At 43.5% G+C, this 10,789-nt stretch overlaps 1 protein-coding gene across 1 annotated transcript; it reads right to left on the minus strand.

The window, feature by feature from the left end:
- Nucleotides 1-525: 525 nt before the first annotated feature.
- LFNG (LFNG O-fucosylpeptide 3-beta-N-acetylglucosaminyltransferase) lies at nt 526-10,431 on the minus strand. The gene is made up of 8 exons (XM_072120327.1): nt 9,935-10,431; nt 4,590-4,638; nt 3,662-3,761; nt 3,389-3,542; nt 3,201-3,286; nt 2,924-3,089; nt 2,734-2,819; nt 526-2,493 (listed from the first exon to the last, which is right to left on the minus strand). Exons 1-8 carry the CDS (start codon nt 10,358-10,360, stop codon nt 2,427-2,429), a joined length of 1,134 nt encoding a protein of 377 aa, XP_071976428.1. The 5' UTR covers nt 10,361-10,431; the 3' UTR covers nt 526-2,426.
- Between the last annotated feature and the right edge of the window lie 358 nt (nt 10,432-10,789).

Genomic DNA, 10,789 nt, shown 5'->3' on the forward strand with positions numbered 1-10,789 from the left:
ATATGGAAAATCTAAAACAGAACCCATGAGAGGGAACCACCTACACATGACACAGATGCAAATTTATTTATCAAAAGTTAATTTTTGAGCATAACTGGATCATTTCGGGGTAAAATGTAGAGCAAATTGATGAACATAATCAATATGTAGAACATAGATGATTAATGACAATTTTTTGACATCGTGCTTGTGGATAGAGATGAGCAGACTCGAACTTTAGGCGCGGCAGCTGCGCCTAACTTGGACAAGTTGCTTTGGTTGCCAATCAGCCAGCTTTACACCGCAAGCAACTAGCCATGGCTGGGATTGGCCAGGTGTGTCCACCTGGCCAATCACAACTACGCATAGTTAAGGCCATAAAGCTGCCTTAAGAAACATGTCCGGGTTAGGAGGAGCTGCCAAACCTTAAGTCCAGATCTGCTCATCTCTACTCCTGCATTTTTCCCCAAGCTTTCCCCCAATCATGTGATCACGGATGAGTAAAATACACAAAAGGCACAATAAATATTGAGACAATACAACAACTTTCTGCGAGAAACTGCTTTTATTGCAAGCAGAGAACGACAAACATCAGAATCACTCTGACACCAGGTATAATTCCCCTGAGAACAATTGTTAATTCTCTTTAGATTTAGAAAAACAAATATAAAAGTACTATAACAACGAACTCCCAGATACTGGGACAATTAAATTAATAATGCAAGCGCGTTTAAGATAGAACAGATTTTGATTTTAAAAAATTCATTTTCTGATCCACAGAAAATATAAATTCATTAGATACATTAAAAATTTTTGTGAGATCTACAGTAAAAATACTGCATCTTTACATCATATACAAGTTATGCCCATTATGGGCAAAAATAATACACTCCCCAAAAGTGTCACCTAGACGCTGCCATAAAACTCTGCCAATAAATGGACCCGCGAGAAATCACCCACCGAGTGCTGGAAACTAATAAGTGGCATAGCAAGTCTGCAGAGCACAACTGTGCAGTATGACCGTAGACCGCTGCTTGACATCAGCATGGTGTTCCAGTCCATGAAAGGGTGGTGGACTCTGCGAAATGCGAAAATTTAGTTTCCATGGGGGTAAAAGTTTTGCATAGAGTTAAACTGGGAGACATAGGTGCCAGGGCTTCGAGAAAGAGGGTTAAGATGTTATGTAACATGGGCTGGAGGTTATTTTGGCTCACACCTGATCTACAGGTAACTAATGTGCCAAGTCGTTGTATACAAGGCCGTACTATACCCAATTCAAATGTAGGCCCATTAGAATAGCAGGTTTGAAAAAGTTTGGTCCTTAACAGAGTCTTTACTGGCAGAGTTTTAGCACTGAAACTTTTGAACCCAAAAATAGTCTAAAAAAAAAGTAAGTGGCCTTAAGGCCTTACTACAACTCCCTCTGCTTCCTCTTGACTATGAATATTGGTTAAGAGGAAGGATGAGGACAAGACTTGAAGTTCTTAGCCAGTGCAGCAGATTTAGGTGCTTCTAGAGTCCAGCTCTAATATTCATACACGATAAATCAAAGTGCCTTGAAGTTATTACCCAGTTGACAACCACAACTGCAGCAAATACGATGCAGAACACGGGCACGAACCTGGTAAAGGCTATGATCCTATCTGAGATAACATTCCCAGTGGTGACCCTCAAGAATCAACACTAGAGAATGTCACACCTTGATAGTACCAGAGCGTAAGTACAATGAAATAACAATATAGGGGTAGGGGGGTCTTCATTTGGACATGATTCCGGAGCCTAGAAAATATAGGGGGGGGCATGCTCTAGAATAACTTAAAGCTTTCCCAAATCTGTACGCAAGACCTACAAGAAGTCAAAAAATTTGTAGCACCATGAAGGTCCTGCTGGAATTATTATAAAAAGTACCAAAATGGTAAAATATTTCAGTAACTAGGGAACAAGGATCATTGGTCCAGTTCTAGAGAATTGGTGCTTGAAAAAAAAAAATTTTGTCCAAAAAAAAAAATTTGGTCCACTACGGGGAAAGCTTTAAGTAGTTAAACTATAGGTAGCTCACAGGAAGCAAATTCTTAGCGAGCAGGTCCTTGGCATACATTCTATAAGAATAGCAGACACTGCAAAGCAATTGTATAAGAGTCTATAGTCCTTGACCGAGCCGTGCAACATACGAGAACTAGGTATGTCCGTCTTCGGGCTCTGTTCCAGAAGTCCGCACACCTCTCCAGCCACACGAGGAAGGTGTTCTGTAGAGATAAGCTGTCACTGACTGCTCAGGCAGAGACAGTAAGCGGCCGCACAGCAGCCTATGTAACGAAACACTGTGCGTTCCATGCACAGCACCAGAAATCGGCGACGTTCACATCAAGGGTAACACGTACAGGTCCCACATAGCCCTTTGGATACCAGGGAAACTTGGGACGAGGTTGAAGAAGATTTGTTCTCTTCTAATAGGAAATATTTGTGGGGCACCAGGGAGTGTCTGGATACAGCAGACAATGGATGGATCGGAATCTAGAAAAAGGAGAACATGTTTTAGAGACTAGATCTAGACAGCCATCTTTATATAGGTATTACAACTATAGACTTTCATATGGGATGTTAGGTGACATACAATTTCATCATAATCACTCCCAACCCAATACCCATGTTGGGTTTAGATACCACAGCTTTTGATACCAAATATGGTCTTTGAGTAGATTCATGGACGTACATGGGCCACTAAGTATCCAAAAGTCTAAAAATGATCCTTACCTTGAAGGATCCTCCTCAACCGGAAAAGCCCCCTTCATCAGGATTGTGTTACTCTTATTTTCAAACATTCCGTAACTTAATGTTACCTGTAGAACAAAAAAACACCAGTTACAACCCATGTTCTATCCAGACAACAATGCCAAGCGCTCATGACTTCTGTAGTTCCCATCATCCAAAATGGTTTGCTTACCTGATTGTTGATCTCACTTTGAGGAACTTGGTGCAGGTTCTCCAAATGCGAATGAAAGAGATTGCTTCTGATCAATTTCACACCAAGCACAGACTCAATGATGTAACCGATTGTGCAGTCATCAGGAAGTCTGATCTTCTCGGCGGTGTTCATAAAGTGTCCACCACTATTGAAAAAACAACTTATTAAAAAAAAATTCCATACGAAAGCATCATTTAAGTAGAAGAATTGTGACTCCTTAAACATGTCATGGTACTTATAATATATTGATCCTTACCTTGCCCATGGACTCATCTTCAAGGCCAACCCACGGCTGATGCAGAAGCCTGCTCCTCCAGTGGCAAACCAGAAGTTGACTGGACGCTGTGAAAATAATCTACATCATTATACAGGTCCAAGAAAATTTAGAAGACTATCTTAAAGGTACATCATTTATGGGGTCTCAAGTAGGTCCATGCTACTCACCATCTTGCTTTCACTGATTCTCTCGGTTGCTTGGATGGGCCGATCTAAGCTTGGCTTTCCAATATAAACATCATTAGTATGTGAATATCGAGACAGCAGTTTGATCAGAGTCTTCATATTGACGTAGTTATCATCGTCCACATGGCAGAACCACCTAAGGACAAGGAGAACGGTGCAAAAATTAGATCCAAGAACAAGCTAGCACAGTATGACCTCAATGTAATGTCTATATCAACCATTTTTGATATTTTATTTTGTATTCCGGACACTTACTTTTTGCCGGACTCGATAAACTTGTCATACTCCACGGCCATTTTGCAGGACAAGGCCTGACGACTGTGAGCTGCTGAGCAGTTGGTACTGATGACGTTTCCTGTAAGATTAAGGGAAAAATATGGTTAAAATGGAAGAGACTTATGGGTTATGATGGGTCATTGCATGCAGGGTTTAATACAGCTGCTGGGGGTGAGGGTGTTGGGTTACAGTAGAGAATAACCCATCACACTGGGGGATGGAGGTAGCAGATGGAACACGACATTGTCACTTTGCAAAGAACTGGGGGCTGGGCAAGCTCATGCGGAGGGAAATTTTTGAAAGGGTTAATTACAAGTCGGTCCTCCCCAAGCTATTTTTTTTTTTTTTGCAAGGAACTCTGTCCTATTGAGCGTGGACTTTCCCAGATCAGGCCACCTGTTACTGGCTGTGCGCTCTCAATAGAAGCTGTATCAGTAGTCTGAATGGAAATCATTTACATGAGGAGAATAAAGGCCATGACCTAGACTCAATGGGGGAAAAAAAAAATTACACATGCCGCATTAGCCCAAAACCCACCCCTCTGCTGGTGTTCCAGCCCCCCACTATCCATACTGGTTAATACTATAGATAACTCCTCGACAGTCTAGTTAAGAAGGTCTTAACCATTAAAAAAAAGGAGTAAGATACAGTCTTAAGGAGCTCGGAGAGGGACGGCGGCCATTTGTAAGGATTATGCCTCAACAAAGCCGAGGGGCACTAAACCCCCTTGTGTTATTCCTATATTGACAGACAGGATGATTTTAAATCAACTCTATCTTTTTATTGCTTTAAAGCCTATTTTGGAAAAAAATAAACTCAAATACGTCCTAAAACTCCACAGAATTGGCATAGGGTGTTAAATTCCCTCCAAAATTAAATTAAGGAAAACATAAACCCCCCATCTCACCTGTCTTTTGTTGCAGCTCTTCGTCTTCCCCGTCTGTAAAAATGTAAGTCTGAAAGATACAAAACCAACAAAAGATGATTAGATTTTATTTTCCATGCACCTGGGAGGCTTATTCAAATAGTATAGAGAAAAAGCAGATGGTTAAGAGGACGGAGCATGTAATTTGGGACTACCCCCGTGTTGATCCACAAGCAGATTCTATTGTGTGGAGAGGCTTTGTATAGAGACAGCTGTGTTGGTTAAAAAATTCAAGAATAACCCCCCACCCCCCTAACCCAAGGCTGGTAAATGACAATGGAGGAGGATTTAACTCTAGTGCTTTGTTATACAGAAGATGTATAATACAGAGAAGGCGATGATGATCCTAATGATCGTGGTGGTCTAAGGTACTATAATAACCTAAACAATCAACGCAAAGTATAATAGACCATTTTACTCTTCTATAAGATATTGTCTACTGTAAGAGCAGCTGTTTCTCTCTATGGCACGAGACTTGGCATCGCATACCCCATCCTTAGCCTTAACACCTGCCTGCGACTTTGCTTCAAAAATTCTTTTTTTTTTGTTTTCACGCCCTATGTAACTCAATACATCCTTAAAGCGCTAGGCTCATGCCCCGGCAAAGGTTGCCATCTACCTTCCTTACCCCGCCCAGATCTACCTTCTCCACCTGCCCGGCCGCACTCCCTTATTTACACAGCTAAGGCTTAGCAGATGTCGGCTGTCTCTCTGTGGTTAGGTTTTCATTGTGCACCCTCATTGTTGTGGGGAGGAAAATATTCACAACATGAGAAAACACAAGTCCCATCAATCAGTTTTGGAGAAAGCAGGAAAAAAAAGAGATTCAGGGAACATGATGCCAGCTGCTGCTCGCTTTAGGTAAAAGCTAAGTAAAAAAACTAAACAAAGTGGAAACAGGGCAACAAAAGACAAAGTGGTAGGAGGGAAGTGGCTCTGTAAAGGAACTGAAGTGCTAGCTCCACTGTCAACAACCATTTATACTGGCAGTGGGTATTCTTTGTGTCTGGGGAGAAAAGTTGGGAGCCTGTTAGAAAACAAAAGGGGCTAAATGTCACCCGCTACCCCCCTAGTTATTAAGGGAAAGTTTAAGTTGAGACATGTCCGTCCTTATTAGCATACAGCTGGCTTGGTTAAGCTTGGGGTATTGAAGGGAGAAGAAAAGAAAATGATTGATGCGGAGACCTATTCTTCCTCCCGTGATACCCAAAGGAGGGGGTGGGGGTAAATGAATGAAGCTGAGGGGGTGGGTCCAAGATTTATGGAGTTGAATTTAACACAAGAAAAGGAGAAATTGGTTAAAGTGTCTATTGTGTCCATTGTCACAATTCTTAAAACCCCGTCCACTGCTTAACTTCTCCGAGCCACATTTTCCCCAATGGACACAACGCCGGCGGTAGGAATGTGCGCTATTTTTTTTATTGTACGGTTATTTCATCTCACTAGGAGCTGCCTTTATACTATAAATAGATAAAAAGACTGTTTATGGCCAGGTCCTGCTAAGAACAATCTGATCCGTGTTCTTACCCCCCCTCCCCTCCTCCTTCCCCAAAGAGACAATGCGATGATTCTTGGCTATAAAAGAAGAGTCTCCTTTCTGTATGGATGGACAGGAAAGGAACAGCATGCACCCCCTTTATTGGAAGGAAACTCCGGAAGCTTGTAGTCTGCTTGCCTGCTCCTTGCTCCTTGGAAGGAAGGGACGGGACTGCTTAAAGCCCTAAGTGTCACCTCTCGGGAGATATCTGTGATCTGCAGAATCGCTACCTCACACCCCTTCCTGCCTGGCCCATGACTTGAGGAGCCACGTCAGGAAATCCAATAAAACCCAAACAATTAACCTTTATCTGCTCCCTAGCTAATGTAAGAATCTGGACATTCCAAAGCGTCACCTTCTACCCCTATGGAATAAAAATATATGGATGTCCCCCTGACATTGTGAAGGACACCAACGTCCCTTAGAGTCTGCTTTACCCAAATATTAAGTATAGCGAAAACTTTCCGTAAGGCGCGAGGTTAACATCCTAAAGGTCAACTAGTGTCGATTGCGAAAATAATAAAAAAAAGTCTCGGAAGTTTTACAACATGACTAACTTGTAGGTGACAGTGAATGTCAAAGCGACAGGCGAGGAGCGGTGGGAGGAGGGCGGCAGCTTTCTTACTGCTAAAGTGGCCAAAAATTAGCAAAAAATTGCAAAACAGAATTTCTTAACAGCTCATGACTCACTGTTGAGTTCTGTTTTTTTTTCATAGGAAACTTTCGATATGAACATTTAGTTTCGTCTCCTTGCACTTCTCGAAAAAAGAAAACATTTTAAGTTTTGGTCACCAAATTTGTAGACCCTTAGGAGAAAAAATAAAAGAGGCAGAGGAAACATCATTGTTCTAAAAATCAGCAGCTTAAATAATGACAGGATGCCAACTCCTCTTGGAACAATAGAGACCACCACTACTGTAGGTGTGGACAATGAAGACCCCACCGACCCCTCCGTCGCTTTGCCCCCCTAGAGGTCTGGTCTTGCTACTAGTCTTAACAATGGGTAAAGTTCTGACCGGAGGGGGTAGTGTCATATAATTTTGTAACTGTTGTGTATACAGATCTGGAGACTGATACTAAATTAACAAGTTGTGGTGCAATCTCCCATGTTGGATGTGAATTTTTTAAAAATTTGAATCTCCCGCTGCGGTGCCAGCAGACAGGTTAGACAGGATGATACCTGCTCAGCTGAAGATGTTATGGGAGGAGGACAGTACAGCTGATCGAGCAGGTGCCTCTCCACCCCCCTGATACAGGACAAGCAGCTCATCCCTGGCGATTAAAAAAAATATAACAAAAATTACCTCCCCACCCTGTTTTGTATATTTTTGTATTTCAACTGGTTCTGCAATCTCTGGTGGCCCCTCAAGAACTTGCTCCAGGTGGTCAGAACCAGTTTCTCCCAGTTATATCTGATAAGTTTGGACCATAAACTCAGGTATGTTTATACCACAAACACAAATCGGAATTCTTCCAGCCTCGACCTTGTTGATATATACACAGAGGAGCACGTCAGGAGCATGTCAGGTGCACGGCACGCCTCTCCTGAGCCGGTAAACCCGAGGACAGAAGCAACCTCTGTCTTGTCACTGCCACGGGTGCAGGATCCTAACAGCATAAGTGCATAGCGCCTAACCCATTCATGGCCATAGGCACATACTCTACGCAGAATATCTCACCTCCGCGTGGAGCTACCAAATAGAAACTACATAAATAGAACTACCAAATAGAAACTACATATTACTGAGTGCCTAAGGGGCCACCATTGTCCTTAATAAAACCTTTAAATCTACTCAGATTCCACTCCTGAAATATCAAAGTTTAATAGGCGCCAGAGGGTATTGCTCTAGCAACAAGCCACCTTGTGACATTCAAGCTCTACAAGGTATGTTACCTAGAAGAAACCTATAGAAGCTCTCTGCTCAGTTACCGGCAGGGGTGGTCAATATTTTCAGAATGAGGAAACAAAATAGTCATCCAATACCAAAATCAAAGACAATGGAGTAAGGTAACAGTATCTGAGCACCAGAATAAGACATAGGATACCGCTGGCTATTGTGTCCCTCAAAGATACAAAGTCCACCAAGGCAACCAGGTAAAATATTACAAGACACAGGAATAACTGGAAGGGTTAACTCCTATACGAGATGAGTGCCAATAATTGAGGTAGAGCGCGTGTGTGTGAGTGGGTGACTACTCTGTTTTGGGTTAAACATTGGATGTTTACTACCCAGGGGCACGCTGGAAGTGAGCGGACTGGAAATTCCACTTGTGCCGTAAGGACGATTTAGTAAGAACTGTTGACAAAACACAAGATCTTTGCTGACTAAATATGAAAGAGATAAAGCCTCATCTTCTGCAGAAGGAACAGTTAAAGAAATTTGCATAAAACCATTTTCGAGACTCTTAAAGGGACGGTACAGAGAAGCTTTTTTTTTTTATTCCAGAGGATTATCCCACACATCTATAGCTGTCAAGCCATATCTCAAAGACCCAACACTAGGTCGCCATGAAAGACTCCGCGTCCAAGCTTATTCTTGGTCACATTTCCCCATGTCCTTCATGTCTCCTACAAGCACTGTCAACCTGTCAAAGGGGATCCCAGAACGCTGCTACCCCCTCCTTACTATTTTACTAGCTAACCCCCACCGCTCTTGTCTTAGGGCTTCACTGGCCCACTTCTCTAGGCAACCTGACCTGGACACCACAGCGATAGCTTGGACTTAAGTGTTCCCATGATAAAAGCTTCATGGAAGAGGCGGCAAAAGCCTTTCTCCTTGCTTGGAGAAAAGGGGCATTGTTATCAGACGCAGGGGGACAGCGTGAGAGAACAGCCTCGGTCCCTGGGAACTAGAACTGCCTGCAAGACCGAACAAAACAATGAGAAACCAAAGAAGACATTCATTCTAAGGGATGTCATTCTATAAGACTCCTGAAATATATCCTCTCTCTCTCTCCCTGATCTTCAATGGAGACTCGGATTCTCATTCAGGAGCCGGATTTTTTTTTTTCCTTAAGGAAAAAAATTGTCCCAATGAATTCTACTCTGTTGAATGGGAGAAGAAACTATATACCAGGTAAAAGCTTGAGGCCAAGTATGGAAGCCTCAGTTTAATGAAGGTTCCTCACAGAAAGCCTTAGTAGAACATCATATCAAGATCTCAAAAGTTGCTAAAGACTTAAGAAGGACCTAGTACTTATATGGGAACATCTTAGAGAAAAACATCCAAAACTACATTGAAGAAGACACCTAACATGGACCTTTGATGACAAGTATGCATAATCTAGTCAGGGTGGTCATGGTCTTAGGCATGATGGAGAAAAATGTAGACATCTACCTTTAATGTCTGGACCACACAAAGATACACTAGGCTTGTAGAGAGTCGTCTAGAGGTGACCATGTAAGGTCCAACTAGAAGGCTGCAGAAGACTCAAGGCTTTTTTGGTGGAACCCATAATTTGATTAACCCATATTTCCACATCTGATAAGCAATTAGAATTCCAAGCCAACATCTGATAAGCAATTAGAATTCCAAGCCACTTAGACCTGGACATCTTACCAAAGACATGAGATATTTATCGGCAGATGCAACATAGACATCAAATCTGCAGATCAAGATCTCATAGAAGATCTCCAATGAGAAGCCATCACCAAACCATGGCCCTTGCACAGATGTCTCTTATTCAGTGTAACATAAATGATATGGGAGAAGAGATTTTTTAGCCAATGTCACTTCAGCCGAGGTGCTGTTACAATGTTTCAGTAGCAATTTTGCATCAAATCTCTCACCTGTTCTTTGTTCCTGGAGATCCAAGTGTCCATGAGAAGGTCCATTCTGGATCGGTGGAACTTCTTGGTGGTTTTCACCGCTATGAAGACGTCATTAGGGGTGATGTCCTCTACTGGGGGCTTGGTAGCCTCGGTGGATGGGGTGGCCACCTGCTCCACGTCTCTCCTCACCCGGGTCAGCTTGTTAATGTAGGATGAGAAGGTCTGGGTAGCCTTGGAAGTGTCAGCAGATGCTTCCTGCCCGTCCACAGCCTGGGCAGGAGGTTGTTCAGCTTCCAGCACCAGTTGTCTTGAGTCCTCCTTGTCTTCTGGCAGCTCTAGCACCACTACCTGCCTGGTCTGCTGGTCCACCATGAGCACCAGCAGGCAGGTGAGGGTAGCGCCCACCAGGGACAGCACAAGCTTCCTCCCGCAGTTCTTCAGCATTGTATATATCTCCGCTCTAGCCGCACACACCTCCCTCCTGTACCTCCGTTCACACTCTGCCTCTCAATGCCGCACAACTGCAATTTAAAATCTCTGACTGCCCAGACCCCGCCCATACTGTAGGCGTTGACACTCAGCCCCGCCCTGCTTCGGTAGATCGCATCGAACTGCCGCGCTAAGGGGGCGTGCAAATTAGCAGCCGCGCCCACTTTGAAACATCTGCCCGCCCTGTCGCCGCGAGAACAGCGTATTGGGGGCGTGGTTTTCGCCACAGACACGCCCCGCTGCAGTGGAATCCCTCAGGATTCATTGCAGGCTGCTCTTGTTGTCACACGTGGGAGGGAGCAGGACAGGAGGAGACGTGTGGGGAGAGGGCTGCGATATTTAGCTGATGGAGACTGTTTACTCTACGGAAAGTCTCCAGCATGG

This window comes from Engystomops pustulosus, chromosome 8 (genome assembly GCF_040894005.1).
Source record: "Engystomops pustulosus chromosome 8, aEngPut4.maternal, whole genome shotgun sequence".
Classification (NCBI taxonomy): Eukaryota; Metazoa; Chordata; class Amphibia; order Anura; family Leptodactylidae; genus Engystomops; species Engystomops pustulosus.